At 51.0% G+C, this 25937-nt stretch overlaps 1 protein-coding gene across 20 annotated transcripts in view; it reads right to left on the bottom strand.

Moving 5' to 3' along the window:
* Nucleotides 1-632: 632 nt before the first annotated feature.
* Nucleotides 633-25937, bottom strand: part of Plekha6 (pleckstrin homology domain containing A6) — a 138769-nt gene continuing 113464 nt past the window's right edge. For 10 of the 20 annotated variants that reach the window (XM_076941178.1, XM_034512902.2, XM_076941179.1 and 7 more), the window contains 16 exons: nucleotides 24439-24519; nucleotides 23485-23553; nucleotides 22069-22149; nucleotides 21686-21835; nucleotides 20620-20715; nucleotides 19109-19220; nucleotides 18690-18829; nucleotides 17660-17809; nucleotides 16507-16636; nucleotides 16232-16338; nucleotides 12021-12197; nucleotides 10020-10187; nucleotides 9802-9935; nucleotides 9183-9328; nucleotides 5031-5154; nucleotides 633-4363 (listed from right to left, as the gene is read on the bottom strand). In XM_076941178.1, the coding sequence (XP_076797293.1) occupies nucleotides 5039-5154; nucleotides 9183-9328; nucleotides 9802-9935; nucleotides 10020-10187; nucleotides 12021-12197; nucleotides 16232-16338; nucleotides 16507-16636; nucleotides 17660-17809; nucleotides 18690-18829; nucleotides 19109-19220; nucleotides 20620-20715; nucleotides 21686-21835; nucleotides 22069-22149; nucleotides 23485-23553; nucleotides 24439-24519 (1857 nt within the window). In that variant the 3' untranslated portion in view covers nucleotides 633-4363; nucleotides 5031-5038. The remainder of the gene's footprint in view (nucleotides 4364-5030; nucleotides 5155-9182; nucleotides 9329-9801; nucleotides 9936-10019; nucleotides 10188-12020; nucleotides 12198-16231; nucleotides 16339-16506; nucleotides 16637-17659; nucleotides 17810-18689; nucleotides 18830-19108; nucleotides 19221-20619; nucleotides 20716-21685; nucleotides 21836-22068; nucleotides 22150-23484; nucleotides 23554-24438; nucleotides 24520-25937) is intronic. The other 10 variants (XM_076941181.1, XM_034512905.2, XM_034512908.2 and 7 more) reach the window with 6 other exon arrangements.

Raw genomic sequence — 25937 nt, 5'->3', positions numbered from 1 at the left:
TCTCTATGGAACCCAGGTTGGCCTGGAATTTTCAATCCTCCTGCCTCTGCTCCCATGTGTTGGGATCACAGGGGTGTGCCATGCCCAACTTTCTTTGGCTTCTTGAGCCATCCTTCACAGTAAGATTTCCAATGGAGAAGGTCTCAAAGTCCTTCATACTCAACCAATATCTGCTAAGAGAAGTGAAAAGGCTTAGTCTCGGTGAGAACCGAGGTGATCTCTCTGGTCCCTCACCCACACACCTTCATGCCCCAAACAGCCACAGAGCTGTCAATTACTGTGTAGTAATTGACAAAGCCTAGGATCTTGTTTTTCTTCTATGTTCCCACCATCAACACCAGAGGCAAACCAAGGAAGGTACCACCTGACGCTGCCATTATGCAACCTTAATTTGTGACAACCATGCCTGGCTCCAGGCTGAAGATAACCTCTCTACTTCAAGTTGTGAATACTTTGGACAGAAGTTGAGAGGCACAGTCGAGGTGGTGACAGAGAAGAGCTGTATCGTGCTTTGTCCTGACCCCCAGCCCTGCTCCTCTTTCCTGTCCTGTCTGTGACCTGTGGCACCCAAGGAGAGGGCAATGAAAGGCAGACACGGATGCAGCAAGGAACACACACACACACAACAGGGGTACAAACCACTCATTTTATTTCCGGGATAGGTTTATACAAACTTGCAAGATACAAATGCAGACCTCAGTACCTAGTCTAGTAAGACAGCCGCTGAGAGGAGGGAGCACGGCCTCACCTACTCCAGCCAGGCGCCCCTTCTCCAGGGGAGGGTGGTTGGCTAGACAGATGCTCAGGGGATGCTACCACGGTGTGGTCCCGACAGAGATGCTGCTCATCCAACCTTGACTCTTTGTCTAAGGTCACTTCCAAACTAAATAAAGACACTGAGATCATAGATTTCCTTGTATGGTTTATTGTCTAACACTAGCAAACCAAATTGGCCCCAAATATGTGCATAAATAGATATATATATTTATATATAGTATTTTTCCTTAGTTTAAAGAGCTGCCAGGAGGAGGGTGCCTAATGGGGAAGGAAGGAATTCCATCTTGCAGTAGTAGCCTTGCCCCAAGAACATGCCTTTCACAAAGGCAGAGAGTACACTTGCTTCTTGCAAGCTTGCTTCCTCAGAAAAATCTTTAAAGTGACAGTAGCAGTATCTGATTGCAGCCTTTTGGCTTTTGGTGGAGGAGGTAATGTGTTCCTTAGGAAGGCCCTGTGTGGGTAGCCAGGACTTTACCCAGAACGGGGCTTAGCCCTACGCCTATGTCTGGGCCCTGTTCATTCACAGCAGGAGGCTCCAGTCTGGGAAGAGGGCCAAAAATGCCAGAGTTGGAGGTCAGGCTTCAAAAGCTGGCCAGAAGTGCTGTAAAATTCCCAAACACATCATTTCAGATCTGGGGAGAGGTTTCTCTATCCTTCCCAACCTCCTTGCTCACATCACCTGTCAGAAAGCAAGTTTGGCAAGCTGAGCTGCCACAGGCAGAACTCCAGCCCACAGCCTGTCAAAGCACAGAGGGCTCCTTCTCGGGAAAGAAAGACTTAAGCTTTGACATTGACTGTGGGGTCCTCCCTTGCCAGAAACCAGGCTTCAAGTCTGGATGCCAGACCCATGTGCCATACTAACTCTGAGGGAAAAAAGTGTCTTAGAGGGAAATAGCTGTGACACAGAGTGGGCTCAGGAGAAAGTGTGAGAGGCCTGGGAAGCTCATAGTATTCACCAAAGAACACAGGGGGTCCCAAGCCACTCTCTCTGGGCTTCGCCATGTGTCTTGGGTCTCTCAGGGAGCAGACTGTCATCCTTCAAGATGGCTGCCAGCAACCTGTTGGCCTTTTCTCACAGAGAAGAGGGATGATGGGAGGTGGTCCCGGGGCCCGTGTGAGGACTGCACGTCTGCAGCTGTAAACATTTCCTTCAGATGCTTGACATGCTTCCCTCACATGCTTGACGTCCCTCGGGCTGCTCTCTAAAGTTGACAGTGAAGTCAAATTCTTAGACCAGGACTTTCAAGAGAATGTGCTTCTCCTGCAGGATGCAGTCCAGGCGAACCTGGGGACCAGCCCTTTATGATGACGGGGGTAATGGGAGGGAAGCCACTGGGGCAGAGGGAAGGGCATAGATTGGGACCAGGGACAGCCACCCCGGTCTCCTCGCACATCACCAATCCCTTTCAGACATTGCACATTTTGAAAATAGATCTGCTTTTTAAACAAAAGCATAGAATAGGTCTGCCTTAAAATAAATCTTTCCTCTCCCCTTCTTTGGATCAAAAAGGCAAGGGGTGTGGCTTTAACATGCTAAAAATGACGTCGACAGAAAAACGGGTCCAGGCAGGAGCCGAGGAAAGGTTGACATCCAGACATATATATATATATTACATGGGTATCTATGACATGATCACTTCCATAAAACATATATTAAGGCATGTAAAGCAACATAAAGATCCAGCTTTATGAAATGCGGGTGAGTGGTGGAGAGGCAAAGACATTTCTTGGTATTTCACGTGTATTTCTAAAAATACCGCTTTTTTAAAAAGGAGAGACAAAGACGGGGAAAGCCCTAAAATTTTGCTTCTTTTGGGAGAGGGTATGGGGAGAAAGGGTAGCCTGGGAGTTGATCCCGCCTACCAGTCTTTAAGGAAGAAAGGGCAGATTTGAGGTGCTTGAACTATGCAGATAGGGGGTGTCATGAAGGAGCACTTTTCCAGAAGCCTGATAGAGGCGAAGACAGATGGAATCATCCTGATCCAGAGTCCCTCAGAAGCAAGATAGTATCCTAAGCACCTAGAACTGTACCTGACACACAAAAAAGTGCTTGACTAGTATTTGTTGAATGAATTGTCATCTTTACTTGCATATGAACCAGCTACTGTCCCGACCATGACGGAGTGGTGATGGATAGATGGGAGATGATGCAGTTTTTTCTTGGGGCCACTGATGTTCAGGCTGCAGTCTCTGAGCAGCAAGTGCGGCAGGGCAGCCTGGGGCTTGGTGTCTGAAGCTAGCCTTCCTTTGCTGCTCTCTGGCTACATTCACGCACGGGAGGTGGACTAGAGGAAGACTATTCTCTGCTACTGTCTCTCCCTGTCCTGTCCTCCCTGGGTAGGTGGGGTAGAAGAAAGCCTCTGGTCCTGCTCTAGATGCCTGAGATGAGAAGGAAGGACCTGGCCTCACAGTTAAATCTTCATTCCTCCCCCCAGGGCAAACCTCAGCCAGCCCACAGTACTTTCCAGGTTTAAACTGGCTAGGTAAGGCCCCAAGGCTGACAGACGTTATATCAGACAGTCTTCTCTCTGCCCACGACCCTGGAAGAGAGATAGCAGGCCTTGACACAGATAGGACCGTCTCACAGGTTACCTCACTCTAACACCCTCTTACCTCACACCTTGCTACCAAGTATCTCAGCTAGGGCTGATGTACGCCTGGTGCAAGTCCTCCTGGGGCCTCCTGCCCCTGAGGAAGACGTGAAGGTACAGAGGTGTCAGGCCCTCTGCTTGGCTCTAACCTAAGGCTCCACACTAGGGAAGCCATTCCTACTCTTCCTTCCCATTTCCCTCCTTCTTTACATCCCTGTCGCTTGTGAAAAGCATCTGGCATTCTCTTCCTTCACTCTCTTAAGCCTCTTTCCTCTTCCACCTCGCTCCTGCTTCCATCTTGCCCTCAGACGCTGTGCAGACCTGCTGTCGTCTCTCTGTAACACACCTGACCCCTCCAGGAGCCCAGGGCCCTCTCCTTATAACTCATCATCTTCTTTGGCTCGAGCCGGGTGACTGGCGTCCAGTGAACCAGTGAACTCTGGGAAATCTATCAGCAGAGCCGTGCCAAAGCCTTGGGCATCGCTGAGGCAGCTGGGACTGAATGGGAGGAAGGTGATGGCAAGAGCTGGCCTCTCGCTCTGTTGTACAGGTTCCAGGGGACGGATGGAAAGTCTGTCTTGTCTTCATTTCCGGCCCTCACCCCGCAGCTGAGTACATGCTCCCCACCAGCACACAGACTTCATCGGGGGATGGTGCAGGAGGGCTACACAATGCCATCCAGACCTGCACTTGAGCTCCCTGTGACTGGGGCATCAGAGAAGTCACCATCCTAGCCTTGCCATCCTGGGTCTTGCCTTAGAACCATGACACGACAATGCAGGCTTCAGGGCAAGGGCAGCAGATGTGAACTTGAAGGCATCCATGTTTCTTTATGAAGCAGCCCCAGTCCCCAGCCTGGCTCTCTGAGGTGTCCCCAGTGGTGGGTGCAAGGGCGGGAGGCCAGGATGAGAAGCCAGAGCCCCAGGTGTGCAGTGGATGCTCTCAGAAGGTGGCTCTGTGGAGCTTCACAGCATTGGCCTCAGCCAGGGCTTGCACTAGAAAAAAGAAAAGCCGGTGAGAAGAGAACCCAAGGTGGCAAGCTCCAGCCAGCTTCTCTAGAGAATAGATGCTTCCTTACAAAGAGCTGGGGAGCCTTCCCTTCCCTAACCTGGAAAGAGCAGAAAGGGGCAGGGTAAGAAGTCAGGGTGTCCCCACCCACCCCACTGCAGACACAGGGCTCTGTGCTGCCCTGGGAGGGAAGAGCAAGGTTATGCTACTTTAGCGCTGCCCTCAGTCACATTAATGTCTGGGAGTGGAGACAGCTGTTAGGGGCCCTCTTAGGGTTCTGTGGCAGGACTGCTGTGGATCTCAGGGGAATGAAGCTGATTAGCAGACCGGAAGTACAGGGTGGCAGGTACGGAGGGAGGGGGCCAGGGAAGAACCTTCCCGAGCAACAGACAGGTGTGGGATTAGCACCATTCTCTTCTGCTTGCAAAGAAGCAGAGTCACTGGCATCGCCATATCTAAGAAGCAGCATCGCCAGTCACCTGCAGCCAGTACTGCTCGGAGACACTGGTGGCTCAAGCGGACAGATGGAGGGGGACATTGAGCACAGGGCACCAGGATGGGGAGAAGCAATGGGAGGGCATCATGACTCAGTGGGGGTAGGGGAAGGGCCCCTCCCTGGGGTGCATAAAATACAGTAGAAAAATGCTTGCTTACGTCAGAGCTCAGACCCGCATGGTATGGCTGCTGTCGGCGCCCTGTGGGCGGTCAGACGATAGGGGGTTGACTGGTGGAGTCGGGGAAGCAGGGGAGGTGGGAGGGCTTGGGGTGGCACATTGCACTGGAAACAGAAATGAACAGGGGAGTGAATAGGAGACAAAGGGTGCTAGGGGAGAAGACTGGGCGCCCAGAGCAAGCGAGGCCACTCCCCAGGCAGGGAGCAAGGCAGGGAGGCAAGCAGAGAGAGAAGAGGTGGGCTGGGGAGCTTGCTGAAGCAGAGGCAAAGCTGTCCTTAATTCCCAGGGTGCAGTGGAGGATAGTGAGGCCCCTGAGGAGACCCGGCCACACCCAGGCTCTGCTAAGAAGCAGGGTGATGGTGCTCCAGGCTGAACCCCATTCTGGGATAAAGACTCCCTTCCCATCCGCACCGGGAAATGCTTATTCTACCCTGTGCAGACAGAATGAAGGGGGGCCAGCCACTTCACACCATCTATGGCAGCTTCACCCATGATAATGATTAATAATGCAATAAAATCACACCAGAGAACACGGTTTCCTGACTAGCATAAAGTCAGCTCTGTCTTGGCGTGACCACAGGGCTCAGAAGGAACTTCCCCATGGTCACGTGAGAACCTGTTCTGACTGATCCCGCAGGGGACCTGCAGGCCGTTCTTGGGAAAGTCAGTTTGAACTGATGTGATTTTACCTTATTAGCATCATTTCATGTGAAGAACAGCAAAGGGGAAAGACCAGGAGAGGCTTCTAGAAGGACACCAGACTTTTGCACATCCTCAGTTTAGCCAAGGCAGAAGGATGGCAGACAGAGCGTCCTCACTTGGGCTAGGAGAAGAACCAGACCTCGGCCAGGAGTCACACTGCATTTCCAAGATGCAGCCTTAATCTTCCAACTCCTTGCTTCCTACCCTGGCATGGGCGTTATCACCTTCTCTTGGCTCTGTGCAACACAGGGCCTGTGTGGCTCCTGCTGTTGCTACGGGCATATCCCCAGTGTGTGCATAGCCCAGGTTACTCTAGTGGTCCTGAGCTCAGGTTTCCTTCACACAATACCACTTGTGCCCAGGATCTGACAGCACCACATGGTGACACTCATCTTACACAACTCAGATAAGCATTTGTGCACTTGCAAGCCCCAGTACTTCCATGTGATCCAACATATCTGTCACCTCATAGGCAAAAACACTCACAAATGCTTCCCAACACAGTCATGTGCATATCACCGAGGAAGTGCTACTCATGGCTCATGTTCAGATTGTAAGCCAGTCAAAAACCCCTACAAGAAAGCAAAGAGGCTCCCTGGGCAGCCAAAATGTCCTAACATCTACCTAGGCTTGACAGAGTTCTGTGGCTGGTCACTGTTATTCCCAGTGCTGACAGCCGCTGACCTGTTGGTGTTCTGATGCCCCGCCCCCCCAAAAAAACTGGCAATAGAAATCTGGGGGCTGGAAAAGGGAGGGGGGATTGAAAAGCCCCACATAGCTCTAAGAAGGCACAAATGAAGGGAGCCCCTTTATCAACAGTGAAGATGACATGTGAGCAGGAGGGGACCACACTTAGATACCGAGAGAGTCACACAGAGGGATGGCAGCTCCTGGGCTCGTGCCTTCAACACAAGTCAGGAGCACAGGGATATTGACAGTATTAACTGAGGAAGGAACAGACAGTTACGTGAATATCATCTCTTTAAGGAAACAGACATGTAAAATATATGCTGACTACATGCACTAAAACGTGTTAAGTACAAGCGTGTAGTAAGTTCATGTTGGACAGAGGTGACACTACAAAGCATGTACATAGCATGTGCATAGTCACACACATATTTATGAGTGCATCCACCCCCCCCTAGTGCACGGACATGTTTACAAGTGCTACAGAGTGTACTCTGTGCACAACAGTCAGGATAGACCTTAGCATTCCTGACACATGAAAAGCCAGTCACACACAAATATGCACACTCGTAGATGTTCCCTTCACCTGCATACTGTGCGCGTGCGCGCACACACACACACACACACACACACACACACACACACACACCTACATTTCCCCTCAAACATTCCTGTCATCCACACACAGATCACCTAAACATACACAGATACACATCTTCAAACATTACCAGATATATGACATCTGTGCCAGGTACACAGACTAAGAAATGCCGCATCGTCTCATCTGGTACACTCTGAATCGGCACACAGCTGCTAGGCAGACTTACAAACAGAGCACTCCTCACTGATTAGGTTGTCTGTGACACACACACACACACCCATGCCAAGCCTGCTGCTCTTGGGACCTATGCCCAGCCACTCTCCCTCCCAATGTCCTGGGTATGAACCTACGCCCACACTGCTAGTCCACACCCATGTGCCCAGGACTAGTGCTTGCTCTAGGGCCTCCAGGCCATGGGCCAAGGAAAGCGGGACAGTGGGCTAGGTCTGAGGTCTGGCCCTCCCATAGCCATTTTTTGAATTGTTGGAGGTTTTGGCAAAAGCACAATGACCATTTGCTTTCAGCACACAGACCCTGAAATGTAAGCCCATGTGTTGTCAGGGGAAATCAGATAGGCCCCAGAGATTTGTTTCCATGAAACCTGGACTGTTGGGTAACAATGCAGAAAGCCAGCTCCGTGGCAGGGCTGGGGGGAAGTTTTTAAGTGTCCCATGTACTACCCTCTTGAAATAGGAAATACCTTTTGCCCAAAGCGTGTGGAATTTGACTCAAGATCAGTTTAGGTTCAAGTTCCTTTTGAAAAGTAAGGAGAGGTCACGGATAGCCTCCCTGTCTGAAGCTAAACTGGTTCTGCTGCCATAGCTACAGGAAATGCAATGATCCCTCATAGCTCTCAGCACCCGTCTGTCCAGAACCTGACACTGGAGTACCTGCCACCTCCAGGGCCTCCCCAGCCCTCCATCCTGAAGTTCAATATTTCCTAATCCACAGAGGTTCTCCCTCGAGGTTGAACCGATACCTTCTTTGCTGTGACTGACAGCCCTCTGGTTGTAACGTACATATATCAAGTTAAAAACAGCACAGCGGGGTCTCGTTTCAACTTTAGCTCTTACTACCCAGCACAGCGATATTGCTGTTGTCCCAGCACTAAACACCTGGCACTTGGTGAGGGGATACCTTCTGCTGCTTCCAACCTTGGCACCATCTGAACTGAAGGCAGGTGTTCTGAATTTTACCAGTGAGGAGATGGAGGCTTGGCACGCCTTCCCTCCTGATTTCATCTTTGCTTGCTCCTGCCACGTCAGGACTACCGTGGCCTGTAAACCTGGTTTCTCACTTCTACTGGTCACCTTAAGCCACGGCCGATTTCCTATCATTCTTCCTAACTGTGGCCGCCAAAGTACACACTTAGTGGCCATGGTGGTGGGCAGCAATGATCCCAGCCCTCAGAAGCCTAAGTAGGAAAATCCAGGGTTCCAGGCCAGGCTGGGTTACATAGCCAGGCCCTGTAAAACACGAAACAAAATAAGACGATCCTAACTGTGTGTGGATGAGCTAACCACTGGCTTACCTTCCCCTCCCACTCATACAGACTCCCCTTCATTGAAAGCCCGGTCACATTCCCCTCCTCCAGGATGCTACTCTAGCCTGTGGAAGTCAATCCAGTGACTTCACCTCTTCCTAGCAAGTCTCTTCTTAGGAAAGTTGAGTCAGCAGCCAAGATGGAGATGGAATGGCTCTCAAGTCCTTGTCTGCCTTGTTGGATTGTTTGTTTATTTGTTTGTTTGTTTGTAGCAAGGAAGAAAAGCAGACGGAAGCCGAAACACCTAGTCCTCTCACCCATGGTTGGTACGCTTGCTTATGCTTCCTAAGAAAGCACCATTGCCTTCTCTTCTCTGTGACTGTCCAGGGGCAGATGGCCCCAAGTTCCCTGCAGCCTCTGACCAGTCCTCTATAAAGTGGCTGTGAGCATTACTGACAGCTGAACCCCTCAAGGTTAGCCACTCTGGCCCCTTCGTACTGAGCCTAGCACAAACCCAGTGCCTAGTGAATGCTGACCCTGAGAACCATCTCCTTGTCCTGGCATCTCTCCTGAGCCTGCCCCCCTGGCACTAACTGTTCTTCCTCCCCTACACCTGGTCAGCTGGTGTCCCTGGCGGAGCGAGGCCCAGCCCCTCTCACCAGACAGCATGCGGCCCCTGCGGGAGGCCTCGGTCGCCAGGGCACAGGAGATTTCAATCCGCTTCTCCTGCTCCTGCAGCTGGCTCTCTGAGTCCTGGGGCACGTCCACAGAGTCCCCCTCGCCGATGGGCACCACGTTCTGCATACTGAAGAGGCACAGACACACAGACATGGAGGGAGGGACAGCATGGTCCAATTGGCTTGGGGTGGCCTGCACTGAGGTTGGTGGGGAGGACCAGGGGCCTTTGAGTATGCAGCCTCTGGTGCCCAGCAAGGCTGTCCCTAGGAGCGAGGGAGACCCTGGCAAGACTGTTGGGACCCCTACCCTCAATGTTCTCAAATGAATTTTCAAAGGCTCAAGTGAACATGTGGGGCAGCCTTGAAGGGAAGGAGGATGAGCAGAGGCCCCCTCTGGTTTGTGCACAAGCCCAGCAGGTCTTTCTAGGGCCCAGACCAGCATCCTCATTTCTGTCAGATGTCTAGGTATAGTCTGCTGCTTCTGGCCACTGCTTCCATTGTCTCTACCCTGGGGAGGCAAGGGGCCTCCAAGACATCTGGTGCCCAAGGAACCTGGGTACAGGGAGGGCAGTGCAGTGGCTGGCTCTCTGAGGCCTATTACCTGGATTTGGCAATGAGCGTCTTGATCCTCTCCACCTTCTTCTGCTTCTCCTTCAACTCCTCCGGGCTCAAGGGAGTGTCAGGTTCCAGGTCAATGTACCGTTCAGGGATGAGGACTTTGTCAGGAGTGGAGAGCTGTGGAGAGCCTATGGTCACCACCTACCTGGCCATCCCCTCCCAGGCCGTCCCCCTGCCGCAGCCCCTCCCGGACCCTCTCACCTCCTTACTGATATCCACATCGTAGTGCTGAGGCTCCAGCTCCATTTTGCGGAGCCTGGCGATCTCCTCCCGGGGTGTCTCATATGCCTGACCACCAGGCTCCTCGGCCCTCAGGGCTGCCTCGAGGTTGGAGATGTCCACTTCATGGATGCTGCGGTGACGGCGCACCTGGGGGACAGCACCGTCATGACCAAATCACTTCTACCCATGTCTGCCTCCAGGCAGTCCTTACTATCCCTGTCTCCGTGCCCCTGACCAGCATCCTTGGTCAGGCTCCCACCGGGCCCGCACTGAGAGCCACCTCCTTTCCCTCTGCTTCCCCACACCTGCCTACAGCAAGGCCCAGAGGCAGGCTCTCATCAGTGTCTCCTGTCAGTGCTCACACCCTGTACTGCACACATGGGCAGTGGAAGCCGTGTGTCCCATATTGGTTTCTGATAGTTTCAGGCTATGGAAGGTCTGACCTATCTATTTGAGCAAAACTGATGAAGGTAAGATTCACATCATGTTTCTTCTCTATTTCTGAAACCTACTATAAAGAAAAATTAAAGGCACCATGGCTCCACCCACCTCTGTTCTTACAGCGGTGTGGCCCAGAAAGCTCGGGTTTCTCATGACTCTATTTCTCTAGCTATAAAATGGATGATACATTTGAAATCACTGCCATCACTGGTGGGGTTAAATGAAGGAATATGGATGAGTCCATGAACAGCTCTGCTCGGGAAGCAGGTCTTCAGGGGACCCAGGAGCTACCATGGATGCTTCAGGGGACCCAGGAGCTACCATGGCTGTCTTCAGGGAACCCAGGAGCTACCATGGCTGTCTTCAGGGGACCCAGGAGCTACAATGGCTGTCCTCAGGGGACCCAGGCCAATGCTCAACACACAGAAGACATGTCAGAGTCACATAAAAGTGATGACTCTTTCCACATGGTGGATTTTGCACTATTTTCTACCTAATTTTTCCTTTTTAAGTATGTGTGTGTGTGCATGTGTGAACACATGAACATAAAGTATGTGTATGTGTGTGTATGTATGTATGTGGATATGTATGTGTGTATGTATATGTGTATGTATGTATGTGTGTGTGTATGTATGTGTGTGTGTATGAGCACATGAACATAAAGTATGTGTATGTGTGTCTATATTTATGTGTATGTGTGTGTATGTGTGTGTATGTATGTGGATATGTATGTGTGTGTATGTGTGTGTATGTGTATATGTATGTGTGTGTATGTGTGTGTGCATGTGTGAACACATGAACATAAAGTATGTGTATGTGTGTGTATATATATGTGTATGTGTGTGTATGTATGTGGATATGTATGTATGTGTGTATGTGTATGTGTGTATGTGTATGTGTGTGTGTACATATGTGTATATGTATGTGTGTGTGTATGAGCACATGAACATAAAGTATGTGTATGTGTGTATATATATATGTGTATGTGTGTGTATGTATGTGGATATGTATGTATGTGTGTGTATGTGTGTGTGTATGTGTGTGGATACGTATGTGTGTGTATGTGTGTATGTATGTGTATGTATGTGTATGTGTGTGTATGTGTGTGTGTGTGTACATATGTGTATATGTATGTGTGTGTGTGTGTGTGTATGAGCACATGAACATAAAGTATGTGTATGTGGGTGTCTGCTGAGGCCAGAAGAGGGCGCTGGCTCTGCTGCAGCTAGAATTACAGGCAGTCATGAACCATCTGATGTGAGTGCCAAGAGTCCTTGGGAGAGCAGCAAGTGCTCTTAACACTAAATGACTCTTTGAATACTTCACTTCAGCAAACATATTCATCATTCGTTTGGCATTACTTTCATCAAGCATGAAGAGGAAACACAAGCTGAAGCACTAGAAGCGCTAAGAGCCCTGCTAGGTTGCCCTCAGTCTTCTCTCTCTCCAAGCTCCCTGGCCCAGGCTGCCCATGGGCTGAGGGCAGCTGTGTGGACAGAGAGCAGGACCCGGGCCTCTGGACAGCTGGGAGGACATTACCACTTTGTAGGCAGGCCGGGTGCTGGGCTCAGGGGCTGGGCTGGCTGGGAGCTGTAGGCTCCTCCGCTTTTCCTTCATGGAGCCGCTCTGATGCCGTCTCATCCGGTCCATCTGCTCCTCGACACTCATCTTCACCTTGCCCTCGCCAGAGAACACCGCACTCTTGGGGCGTTCTTGCTGTAGTGGGGAAACAAGGCTCTGCCAGGGGCTCCCAACCCATCAACTTTTCCATCACCCCATGTGCTCCAGATAGTCCCTCTGTGGGCAGCCTGCCCCTAGGGGGCTAAACAACGGTTCCAGAAAGACATGTTGAATTTATTCTGACCCCTGGTGCCTGCAAATATGATCCTATTTAGAAGCATGACATCATCCTGAATCAGGGCTGACTTAGAACCAATAGCAGTGGTTCTTGTAAAGACAGAAAGATGACACAGCACAGAAAGGGGTCATGTGACAGTGGGGGCGGGACTAGAATGATTCATTTACATGAAAGCAAGTGCCAAGTCTGGTTAGCTGGATCCACACCTAGAAGGGAGGCTGGGGCAGAGCCTCCCTTAACACCGTCAGTGGGGACCGACCCTGCCAGCACCTTCATTTGGGACTCCATACACATGAAGAACAGTTGTCTGTTGTTCTAAGCTACATAGCACATGATAGTTTGTTTCAGGAAATCTATAAAGACTGGAATACTAAAAAAATGGGGTGCTAAGAAGTACTTAGCATAGTGGGTGAGACTTTGGAATCAAGAAGTGGGGAGAGGCTGGGAGAATTTTGAGGTACATAATGGGGGGAAATCTTAGATTGCATTGGTAGAAATGGGAACTCCGGAAATGACTGTGGTGAAGCACAGATGAGGTAAAAGAAGAGAAGCTAGGAGTGGTGGCCACGTCTTTAATCCCAGCGCCCAGTACCCAGAGGCAGGAGGATCTCTGTGAGTTCTAGGTTAGCGTGGTATGCACAGCAAATTCAGGTAAGCAAGGGCTTTATAGTAAATCACTGTCAAAAACATAATAATAATAAATGAAAACCAGAAGAGAAGGCTTCTGTTATCTTAGAGCAAACCCGTATCACCAGCACAACAGTGACAGAGGAGCTAGAAAGACGGCCCAGGGGAACACGGGCTCGTGAAGGCTTCAGCCTGAGTCCCCAGAACCCACAGCAATCCCAGCGCTCCTGTGGTGAGACAGAAGGCAGACAGGAGAATCTCTGGAGCTTGAGGGCTGGCTAGCCTGGGCTACGCAACAGCAAACAAGAAATTCTGTCTCAAACAAAATGGAAGGCAAGGGCTGATATCTGAGTCCTCTAGCTTCTACATGTGCACTATAGTATGTGTGTTGTGTGCTTATACTTACACACACGCACACACACACACACAACACACATACCCCCTCACATCCTACACACACAGCTCCGCCACATCACACATACCCCCAACACACACACATCCCACAATGCACCCCCCCACCCAACATACACACATACACACATCCTCTCTCTCTCTCTCTCTCTCTCACACACACACACACACACACACAGAAGTGGATGTTAAAAGTTGCAGAAGGAGAAAACGGGCATGTTATCTGATATCAGACTCTGTCATCAAATGGCACAAGCTTGGCTGAATGTGCTTGGTTATGGGATGGAAAGCAGAGCTAAGTAGTCAGCCTGGATATTTAGAGGAAAGATTTCCAAGCAGAATGTTGAAAAACGTGACCAAAAAGAAATTGGCAACCCACTGCTGGGGAAGAACACCCTTTAAGAGGACCAGGGAAGCCGGGCAGTGGTGGCACACGCCTTTAATCCCAGCACTTGGGAGGCAGAGGCAGGCGGATTTCTGAGTTCGAGGCCAGCCTGGTCTACAGAGTGAGTTCCAGGACAGCCAGGGCTACACAGAGAAACCCTGTCTCGAAAAACAAAACAAAACAAAAACAAACAAACAAAGAAGAGGACCAGGGATACCTTGCTTGAAAAGACTAAGATGACAGATGATCCAATGGAGCATCTCAGGAGCCAGAAACAGAGATGGGCCACCCAAGCAAGCTCCACAGATACCCCACAGCACATGGCATGGGGCCCCTTAAGCAGAGCCATGGGCGCTTGTGAGAATGCTCTCAGAACAAACTCTGCCAGTTTACAGATGATGATGATGATGAGGGGGGAGCTATCAGATTTCTAGGGGGTGATCTAGGTCAGAAATTGGCTAACAGAGTTTCCTAGCTACAAATGTTAGCTATGCCCTCAAGAAAAAGGCAGGCCGACCTCAAGAGAAAGCCTTGGCTGTAGACCTTGAAGCCAGAGAGAAAGGTCTGGCAGCAAGGGCTGGTGGAGCCTTCACCTACCCACAGGCAGGACAGTGAGGCCATAGAACCTGAGGCTGTGGCTTAGCTGTATAGCATTCGGCCAGTGTGCAGAAGGCTCTGAGGTTGGATTCCCAGCACTGAGGGGAACAACTTGCTTGAGGCTGGAGATCCCTTTATTCCTTCGCATTTCTCTTTAGGGAACAAGACGGGTTATCTTGGAGCCAGGGAGATAGGTTAGTGGGTCAAAGTGCTTCCTGGGTAAGACCAGTGACCCAAGTCCAATCGCTGGAATTCATATAAAAAGCTGGATGCACCCACACCAACCTGCAGTCCCAGCATTGCTACCCTGAGATGGGAGGCAGAGACAGAGGGATCACCTGGAAGCTCACAGGCCAGTTAGCCTGGAGTGTATAGTACAGCCACAGAAACAAGGGAGACCCTGTCTAACGGGGCAGAAGGGAAGAACCAATCCCTAAAAGTTGTCCTCCGACCTCTACACATGTACACTGGCATTCCACACACACGTAATGAACAAATAAATAGCTTTTCAAAAGAAAGATTATCTCACGTCATTGTACCTTAGAAGCAGATTAACTCGTTTTCAAGTTCGGTGTGTAGAGAGGAATTCCTAATGAGCACTATCTAGAGTCCCATGCATAGCTGCTAGGCATGACTCAGAGGGTGAGTTGTGGGACTTATTTGTGTGGGGACCGAGGTACACCAGGCACACATTTGTGTGAAGATACACTCACTTGTGTGTGCCTAGGTAGAGGCTAGAGATGGACTCCAACTGTCTTCCTCTGCAGCTCCTACTTACTTCCTGAGAGAGACTCACTGAACCTGCAGCTCACTGTTTCCACTAGACTGGCCGACAGTGAGTCTCTTGGAGATGTGTGTCTTCACACCCCCAGTGGAGGGGTTATAAGAAAATGCCTTCATGCATGGCTTCTACATGGGGGCTGGGGGATCTGAACTCAGGTCCTCCAGCTTCTTGTAGCAAGCACTTTACCAGCTGAGCCAGCCCTCTAATCCTGTTTGTCTTTGTTTCTTGAAGGCAGGATATCATCTTGATCTGCAGTCAAGGCTGGCCTTGAACTCACTACGTAGCCTTAGCCTCTTCTAAGGTATGAGCCACCAGGCCCGGCTGGAGGCGTGGGACTTGATAGTAAATCTGAGCTAATAATAGTTAGATGAGATTTTAGTATTAAGATTAATTATGTCATAAGTTGAGATTTTGGGGGTTTCTTGGGATAGAATGAGAACTTTTCAAGTAGAATGGCATAAAATTTGGCACTACAGGTGTTGAATACCCTAACAGATACATCTAAACCACAGCCCCCCACCCCACCATGGCTGATACTATGCCCCCTTTTTGGAAAAAAGGTTTCTAAAGTTGTAATTAAGGTCATCATGAATTTAGGGATCCAAAATCCAAAGAGGGTGTCATTACAAGAAAAGGAGGAGACATATACAGAGAAGGTGATGTGGCCCGATTGGTACCAAGCCCTGCCGGGAACCACTGTTCACAGGAGAGGCATGGGACAGAGTCTCTCCGATTCCCAAAGGAGCCAACATGGGTAGCGCCTTGACTTTGGACTTCTGGCCCCCAAACTGGGAGTATAAAGCTGTGTTGTTTTAAGCCACTAATCTGTGTGGTAATGTGTCAATTCCCCAGAGGCCTAGGGAACTAACACTGTGTACTTCACCCTGACCTCTGGTCTCCCAGCTCCATCCTGCCAACAGCACGCTATGACAATGTTAAACACTCTCATGCATTTTCAACGCTCATCTTCCTTGACCCTTGACACGACCGCGAAGGATCGCTCTCCCTCCCACGTGTTCTACCTTCCTCCCCAGTTCTGGGTCATGACCTCTGAGCGCAGGCCCTCAGAGCCTGCAGTGGGCACTTACCCGTGAGGAGAGGCCATTGGTGAGTCCACTTGTGGTTCTCCTCACCACTGCTGACGGGGTCATCTCCTCCTCAGTAGGAGACTTTGTCCGTGGAGGCACAATGCCAACTACAGGGAGACAGAGCAGCCAGTGGGAAGCCTTGTGGCCAGAGCACCTGCTTCTCGAGGAGAGAGGCCTGGTTGCTCTCCCCACTGAGGCCTAGGGTAGGCGAGCACACTCCTCCAGCATGAGGAAGTACCTTAGCCTTACTTAGGCAAGTATGGGCTGAAACATACCTTTGTTGAGAGCTGCCTGCTTCTCTGCCTCCACCTCTTGTCTGGTGGGTACCAGGCTGATGTCTCTGGGGGTATCCAGGGATGACGTCTGGCCAGGGTCTTTCTTGCTTGGCTCATAGCCTGTTTTGGTCTGGGAAGAAGGGGTGAGAGGATGGCTGGTTGTTAGAGTGAATGCTAGAGGTTTGGCTTCCTTCAAATCCTTTAAGAGAGAGAGCAGGGAAACTGTGCAGGTGCTAGCTTCTAAGAATGACTCAGAGAGGTCTCTGCCCAACCCAGGTAACTTAGAAAGCCGGAAGAAGCACAGATTGTCTGTGGACTTTAGATCATAGGAGGAGTCACCAGAGTGGGCTACAAAAAAGAATCAGGTTGTCCTTGATTCCAGGATTCTGAGGAAGTGAAAAAGGTGTTTGTGGGTTTATGGAGACATGAGGCTTCAGACACACTAGGAACAACCTCTTCCTATTGTACAGTCAGAGATTCTAAGCCTCGTAGAAAATTCAGAAAATGAGACTAAAACAAGAGCCTGAAACTTCAGCAATCACCTACCTAGCTAGAAGCCTGGGTAATAGGTAAGTCTTGTCCACTCCATGGTGTAGCAGCTACGGGCAATGCCAACTATTCTGCCTGTCTCATGGGCAATGGGTCAGCTACACAAGCCACACAGAGCCAAGCCTGGCTAGAACATGGGTCTCTCAATAACAACCAAGTCTAATTGTACACTCTGTCCTGACTAAGGACCCAGGTGCGAAGCCAGAACAGATGCAGGCCTTATACTAGAGCCCATGAGATGCAGTGAGATCAAGCCAGAGGCAGAACAAGAACAGAAGACTGGAGTCTGAGGTGGGCAAGGGACAGCAGGGACTGGGGAAGGTGTCACTCCATTTCCTTTGGATTAATCACGTTGGTAGGGATCTGAACCCATGATCATCAGGCGCTCATGGGTCAGGGCTGGGTAGGACTGTAATTCATTTTCCCACTGTCCCCAGAAAACAAGAGGGAAGCTGGCTGTGAGACTTTCCCCCAGGGCCCAGAAGGAGTAGAGCTCTGTGGGAATGACTGGGGAAACAACCCCAGGGCTCTCCCCTGCCCCTTGCCTGGGTCTTTGTCCCATACTGCACCATCCCGCCCTCCAAAACCCAAGGATGCTGGGTACCTGACCCTTGGCTGTCTCGCCACTGTGATGCCAGGAAGGGGAGCTGGGGTATGGCCAGAAGCGGCTCTCATTGGGGAGTGGAGGGACGGTGGGAGGAGATTCCAGGGGGACGTAGGCTTTGGGGAGGGGTGGCCGAGGTGGGCCAGGTTCCTGAGGCAGAGAGAAGCCAGAGCATTAGGAGGAAGAAGAGCAGCCACTGTGAGAGCAGAAAAGAGAGTTAGCAGGAGCCAGATAGTCTTATCCAATGAATGTGCCCCAGGACTGGGCACGACACCCCACCCCTGGCCTGGCAGAGCCCCAGCTCCACTGGCAGCCCTCTGCCTGACCTCTAGACCCTCCTCACGGAGCCCTCTTGCCCACCTTTCTATATACCGATCCCCGGTATTCCAAAGCTCCCCCACACATGCCCAACATGCTAGGACTTCCTCACTCTGTATCTTTGCCTCTGTCTCTCTTGCCTGCATTCCACTTGGCCTCACACTATCCAGACACACCAGGGCCCCTTAATGTTCTACCCTGTCTTCCTTTGGAGTACCAGAGTCTGAACCACGTGACTCATTGCTGAGCTATAACTGATGTCTTTTGTAGGTTGCAACCTACTATGAATTGGTCCTTGTTAGATGCCGTCTCGCTAAACAAAGGGCCCCAGGGCCTGCCTGGCTACCTTTTAAAGAGCTTTATTCCATCTCATGAACACTGACTGACTAGCAAACAGCTCCCTAGGCTGATCCTCAACTCCCTCACCTTGGGACACTCCTGGTTTAAATTCCCCTCAAGTACGGGGGTCTTTGCTAACCATCTTGGGGTTCAGGAAGACTTCCTTGTGAGGTAGCTAAAGAGGACAGGTGGAGATGGGAGTGGGCGCAGGAGAAACCCTGAGGGAAAACCAGTGTGAGAATGATTTGTGGAGACCATGAACCAAACTCTAGGATGGGGCCCTGGGAAGAGAAAGCAGACTGTGTGTCCTCTTGGGTAATCAAGACCTGGCCTTCTTGGCCCCCATCTTTCTTGTACTGTTTCCCCAGCTTACCTCACTGGACCCTGGCTTAGTGGGAGAACCCTGAGAGCCAGACACCATTGAAAAGGGGCTCAGGGGACTGGTAAGGCTGGCAGAGCTGAGAGGGCTGGCTGGGCTGTTGGAGCTGTAGGTGGCTGAGGGCCCAAGTCCTCCTGGAGAAACAGAAGAGAGAAGTAAAGAGCTGAGAAAGGAACGGCTCAGCGTACACACAGAAGCAAGTGGTGGAGGAGGGAGAGGAGGCCCCTCCATGGATTAGGGTCATGGTCATTAAGAGGGCCCCTAGGCAGTGATGAGAGCAAACAGAGCTGACACTGCCACCTCTGACATGTCACAGAGAGCCAGCCTGAAGACCTGGGCTCCAGGTTAGCTCTAAAGTCACCCAATCCTTTCGTGTGGGTTGGCAGGGGTGCAGGGATGCTGGAGGCGCCTACCTCTGTGCTTGGCTGTGTCGGTGCCCCGTGAGGGGTTGTTCTTCCTCAGCCCTTCCATCACATCCTGGATCCTCCAGATCTCCTTTTGGATTTGCCGACTGAGCACCTCATTCTGAAATAACCGCAGAGTGAATCAAGGATGGGCCAGCCCTGCCCTAAGCCTAGACTCCCTGATTAGGAGGCTTCGGAACCCCATGTTCCCGCCTGCACATCTCCCTCCAGGGTAGCAGCTATCTTTCTTATGGGAAGTCTCATCCTCTTTAATATAAAATGTGTCCACAGAAAAGCCAAGGCTCCAGAAGCAAGAGAGAAGAGCCCACTAAGAAGAGTGAACTGCCATGGGGGAACAGGAGACATGTTCTGTTCTCCATGGGGGACGAGTTCCAGTGCTTTTGGTCTTTTTTTTTTTTTTTTTTTAATTTTTACATTCCAATAGCTTAGACATGAGCTACATTCTTTCACAGCTGGCTCACATTCTGAAATTTAACAGCTGCCACTTATTCTGTGTGTATTACCAGACGCTGCTCCGAATGCTCCGGGTGTACTAACTAACTCATCTCGGCTGCAGGACTCCTCACCAAGCAATGAGAGGCAGAAAAGACACTGTCCTGGGCTGCCCACTGAGCTGCATAGCCAGTGTCTAAGGATGGGTTTTTTTGACTCAGAAGCTGGTGCGCTTGCCAATGGCCATCGTCCCTCCTACAATGGGTACACTTAAGGTGTAGCTGACCCATGGGATATACCAGTATCTGGGCCTCATCACCCTGCCCAGCCTGAGGCAGGGGAGGTAAATTTTTTGTGATCAGAAGGGAAACAGGGTGCTAACCATATCCAAGGAACAGAGTTTGCAAAACCAGCTGGAGAAGAGGCAGGGCTCCGTCAGAGAAAAGACAAGGGGAAAATAAAATAAAACAGAAGTCTCCAGTATCCATCCTCCTTCAAACCTCCTGCTTCGTCCCTATGCCCAGAAAGAAAGCCTGGATGCTTTTAAAACTGCATAGATGGCTCCTGTACTGTCAGCTTCTCCAGTGTCTGTAGAGGTATTTATATCCACATATCTGTTTTTAAATCCTTTCAGCAATAGAATATCCTGCTTCTAACCTAGGCTTCCTACCTCATTAGCTCCATCCCCTGTGAGTCGAGAAGAATATTCTTATGTTGTCATCAAGCTAAAAGTAGTCTTAAGTGGCCTGAGTCTTTCTCCCTTTTCTTCTGTCTCTCTCCTCGCCCCATCTCTCCCTGCCTCTGTTTTTCTGTCTCTCCTCTCCCTCTTCTCTCTCTCTCTCTCTCTCTCTCTCTCTCTCTCTCTCTCTCTCTCTCTCTCTCTCTGTGTGTGTGTGTGTATGTGTCTGTGTGTCTGTGTGTCTGACTGTCTCAAGACCAGATCCTTGTCTTATATTGAAATGGTTAAATCAAGAAAGACAGCTGCTTTGTTCTTCTTTGCCACATAGGCTAGAGAAGATGAAGAGTATATCTTGCCCCTCCCACACCCTCTTGGAACCCCCTTTCACCTGGATGTCCAAGTTGAGCTGTTCCCAGAGGTCGTCATGCAGGGCAGAGACCTCAGACTCAAGGCTCTCATACACCACTGTACTGTTGGTCAATGCCTGTGGGAGAGAGGGTTATGGAGTGTGAGGGTTCATCCAATCACTTGACGCCCGTCTGGGTGTGTCTGTGAAGGTGTTCCCAGGAAGGGCTAAGTGAGGAGGAAGGTGTGGTGGCACCATCATGCAGGCTTGGGCCCAGGATGAATACAAAGGGCATGGTTGAGGTGAGCACCACAGTCTCTGCTTCCTGAACATAGATGCAAGTGACCAGGTGCCTTGCACTCCTGCCCACCATACCGACCCCACAGTGAAGGGCTATATTCTTTCAAACTATAAGTCATAATAAACCCTTCCTCCTTGGTGTTTCATTTGCCACGCATTTTGTCACAGCAGTGTAGTGAGAAAAACAACTAATATACAGAGGAAGCCGCCTTCAACAAGTCTTTCCTTCTACTGCTGCAAAGGGGTCTGGGGCCAGGATCCCTGGGGTCCAAAGTCTAGCAGGAAGGGAACAGGCTGAGGCATTCTGAGGGAGGCTACCACCGACACGTCTTCCTAGAAGGGCCAGGGCACATCCCATGGCAGGCTGAAGGAAAAGCTGAATTTGTTTCTATAGAGGGCATCCTCTCCTGGGCTGTGTTTTCCTGGGCTGCTGTTACTCAAACAAGCTGTGTTGAATGAAGGATCTGCCTTAGATCCCCTGCCGGCAGCAGCAAGCCAGCCAGAGCCTACTTCTACAAGGCAGAGGGCAAAGTGGGCACCAGATGTGTTAGATCAACCAAAGAATTCAGTAGCCCTCAGATATACACTGTTCCAGAGGAATCCTAGGACAAATGCAGCCTGTGGGTGAGGAGCTCCCTCTCTGGGTGGAGATACCTTGGGATGAACAGGAAGGCAAACTTGCTGCCTGCGCATGCCCTCTGCAGTAGGGGTGCCCTTGCAGAGCCCCACTTCTGCTGTCTTAGGAGATACCCAGGTCAGGGCGGCACAAAGGGGAAGTCAACAACCACAGCCCCTGCTCCCCGATTACAGTGGTCGCCTGTGACAGCTCCACCCGGATGTTGATGAGCTGGTTCTGCAGAGATTCCTTTTTGTGCAGCAGCTTCTCTGGGTAGGCGGGCTGGCTTCCAAACATCTCCAGCTCCTGGTGAGTTCCCATCAAGGCACTTTCTAGGCTCTCCTAAAGAAAGATGGGAGATGTCATGAGCTGCCCCCGTGACCTTCTAGGGTGTTCGACAGCAGATGCCTGAGCCCCTGGTAGTTCAATCAGACAACTTAGCAGAGGTTATCCCCATACTGGCTACTGTCCCTGGGAGACAAGAAGTCTGAGGAAGACAGCTTTGTAAAGACAGAGACAGCATCACACACCGTGCCCACGCCAGCCCCACCCACAAAACCACCCCCGATGCTCACCTTCTCTGCCCGCAACTGCTGCACCAGCCGCTCTTGTTCCCTCACTACCTTGTTCTGCTCACACAGCTTACCCAGCAGCTTCTGGGGACCCAGAGGAGAGAGAGAAGAAGATGAAAGATGTGGTTTGATGGGGACTTGGGAATTGGGTTGGCAGGGCCTGGCCTCTGGATACTGCCACTTTGCCCAGCCAAGGAACCTGGGCCTTCACCGTCACCTTGGAGGCTCTGGGAAAGAGCATGGTAGATCTCTCCATCTTAGAAAATGAGATGTGGTAATTCTTTGAGTAGGGGTGGGGGAGTCAAACGAATTTCTATCCTACTGCAGGGCTACAGAGCCCAGAGGATGGAGAAGACAACCTCACCTCCTCAGCTAGGGTTAGGGTCAGGCAAGATTTGGGAACAAGCAGTCTTAAAATGAGCAATGAACTGTGAAGCAGACCCATAGAACACCCCAGTCTCTCTTATCCTGAGACTCCTGAGCTCTCGTTTTTCTAAGGTAACAGTTCTCAGGATCACATATCAGATATCCTGTATATCGGATATTTATGTTACAATTCATAACAGGCAAACTTATAGTTATGAAGTACCCATGAAATAATTTTATGGTCAGGGCTCACCACAACATGAGGATCTGTATTAAAGGGTTGTAGCATTAGGAAGGTTGGGAACCTGCTGTAAGGTCTCAGGATGGCTGATGGGAGCCCTCTTAGCTGTGGCCCTTGCCTGGAGAGACCCTGGCCTCTCGGCATGGATCTGCCGCTGAAGTGGGGTCAGTGGTGATGTGGCGGCCACGGGCAGAGCCTGCTCTCTTCTGGAGAGTTTTCCACTTCCTCATCTCTAACTCATGTCTTCCGCTCCATCTTCTTTCTACCGGGCTGCATTTTGCCCATTGAGGCTTCTCATTTCAAGGCCTTTCTCTTTGGCTACCTATTTAGTCCTTGACCCACTCATTGGTCCTGTTCAGTGAATGGATATGATATGGCCATCCGATGCCACCTGGAGTATCCCACTGCTTGATGCTCCTGACGGCAGACACAGACCATATTCTCTCTAGCAGTGTGCAGTGCCTGTCACAGGCTGAGCACGGAACAGACTGATTTACCATCTAACAGAGCCCAAGTCTTTGCCCTAAGCCCACTGCGGTAGACAGGGGCCCACAGCTTTGCTATAAAAGCATGAAGCAGACTGGGAGGCGAGGGTGAGGTAGGGCCAAGTCCAAAAGGAAAAGCTGAAGGAGGAGGAGGAAGCAGGTGGAACACTGTGTTGTGGTCCTGATGAGAGGAGGTGAGTCGAATGGATGAAACGCCACCAGGAGAGGGAGGGAGATGGAGGAAAGGCCCCATAGGGGAAAGCAAGGATGAGGAGGACAACATGAGGAGCACATCATGTCAGAGGGAGCAGGGAGAGCTGCCCTTACATCCGTATCTTGCTCGTTTAGCTTGAAGGTGTGGAGGCCATCCCGGAACACCTCTGGGTATGCAGGGACCTGGAGGAACACGAGGTCTGTTACTGCAGCAGGGGCAGATGAGGTTGGGTGAGTGGCAGAGCTGACATCACAATCCTGCTTCCTTTCTGCCAGGGACCACTGCCCGTCATGCCTGACACATCTGTGCCAGGGACTCAAGGCAATTCTAGATCCTCTGGCTGGGCAGGCTGTGATGGTGCAGTCTAGATTTTATCCTGATTGTCCATGGTTGATTCGGGAGAGGTTGGCCACATGACCTGTGTCCCTTGTCCCCTGTTGGAGGCCTGCTGGAAGGCAGAGCTCTCTGATGGTGACAATCATGAGAATACCAGTGACCCCTGGGCAGTTTGTAGAGACAGTACTTGTGAGAGCTTGGCAGAAAAGAGCGTCAGAAACCTGGAGAACCGTTGTCCCCGTAAACTGAACACACCAATCGTTGCACTCACACTAAGCCAGGACTGGCAAGATTCCAAAGGCATAGCGGGGTGGGGGCAGCTCATGCTGCCTTGCCTTGACAATGCAGCAGTCATCCTAACATGTTTACAAACCCTTGACATCCTCCCCTCATGCCCCAGCCCTAGTAATATCTGCCAAGAACATAGAAAACATGAACTGAACATCCTGGGCATTCAAAAGCAGGTTTGTAATCCTCAGCGTGCATGAGATGTCATATTCAATGTTTGATGGGTCAGGAAATGCACCTTGAGTTTATCTGTGGACATGAAGAATGAAGGTGGCATGGTGGAGCTGGGGAGGAGATCAGGCAGAATCTGCTTTAGGGGGCATGAGGCCTGGCGGATGAATGGATTGGGTGAAGCAGGCCTCATCCCACATGGGGTGACCCAACCATGCACAAGCAGCTGAGATGGCATTGACAGGGACCATGCTGGCAGGCAGAGGCCTTACTTGCATGAAGAGGTGGGCCCTGGGGGAGGAGGTCTCCACCATTCGGTTCACCATGCTGATGAGAGTCTCACTCTCGCTCATCTGCAGTGGAGGAAGGAACGCAAGATTCACTCAGCCCTGGCTACAGGCGTCTCCCCACACCCCCCTGTGGCTGTCTGTAGAAAACAGGGGAGGGGCAGCTGCTTTGGGAGCCTCCAGCACCCAGCCCTTGGCCTCACCATTTTTCACCCTGTGAACTGTTTCTGGACCAGTATTAGTGTTCTCATGTAAATGTCACGGCAGGGTGCCGGGAGGCCACTGGACCCTCACTGAAGTTATGGAAGAGAACCTGCAAGGCTCAGGGACTCTGTCCCAGGGGTGCCCGGCCACAGTGGCCAAGCTGTCCCCTCCTTCCCATTTCTCACACTGCTTTGATTGAAGACCACGCGGTGGAAAACCCAGTCTCCTCAAACTGACACTAAACTGAGCTAACACAGCAAACCTGGGACCACCTCTCTGCCTGCCACTCCCACCCCTGCGCCTCCTGAAAGATTACTAAACAGTTTCCAGAGCTGGGCTGGCAGCATCCATGAGGATAGAGGATGACACTGGGAAGCAAACAGGAAGGCCAAGACAAGTGAGCCATGTTAAAGGGACACCAGGTGTCGGAACACTGCTCTCTGCCACCTCATCTTTTAATTTCAAGGATCACTGGGAAAGTGGAAGGGGATGTACTGAAGGTGGGGGGAGGGGGAAAGGAGAGAGTCAGAGAGGGAGGGAAGGCCAACCAAACCAATCAGATATGCCCTCACTTGTCCACGGGTTCCACTGGGAGAGGATCGAAAATGTAACTGTCAGGGAATGTCCTTGGCTGTGTCCCTTTAACTGTGTGGTCCACAGCAGATGGCGGGAGGGAGAAGACAGAAGGGAGGTGTACAGGGGAAGCTTTGAGGCTACAAAGTAACTAGGGATGATCTTCTGGGGTCAGAATTTTATCCACGGTCTCCCCAGGCTTTTCTTCCTCTCACCCTCTTGAGGCAACACCCCATAAACCTTTGTTTCTACCCTGCTGGGGACAGAGCAAGGCAACCCATGACCCCATTTGCAATCTACAACATTCTAATTTAAGAAAAAAAAATTTTTTTTACTTTAAATGTGCATTTTGCCTGCATGTATGTCTGTGTACCATGTGTCCACAGAGGACAGGAGAGGGCATTGGATCCCCTGGAACTGGAGGTCTAGGTGGTTGTCAGCTGACACATGGGTGCTGGTAACCAAATCTGGGTCCACCCAGTGCTCCGCTGTGGAGCTACCTTTCCAGCCCTAGACATGTGGTATTTTCAAAGGCTTCCTAGTCCCCAACTTTTCTATTCCCATAAGCCCAGTCAGGGTTCTTCCTTGGTGGCAAGGCTTCAAGAGTGCTTACAGTATAAGGATGAGCATAGGAGTTACAATACCAATAGACCAGCCTCCTTACTTAGTCTAAAGATCCAAAGTCAGTCCAGTCCCTATCTCCTTAA

The sequence above is a fragment of the Arvicanthis niloticus genome, chromosome 10, assembly GCF_011762505.2.
Source record: "Arvicanthis niloticus isolate mArvNil1 chromosome 10, mArvNil1.pat.X, whole genome shotgun sequence".
Lineage (NCBI taxonomy): Eukaryota > Metazoa > Chordata > Mammalia > Rodentia > Muridae > Arvicanthis > Arvicanthis niloticus.
This window is presented reverse-complemented; position numbering and strand designations above follow the sequence as displayed.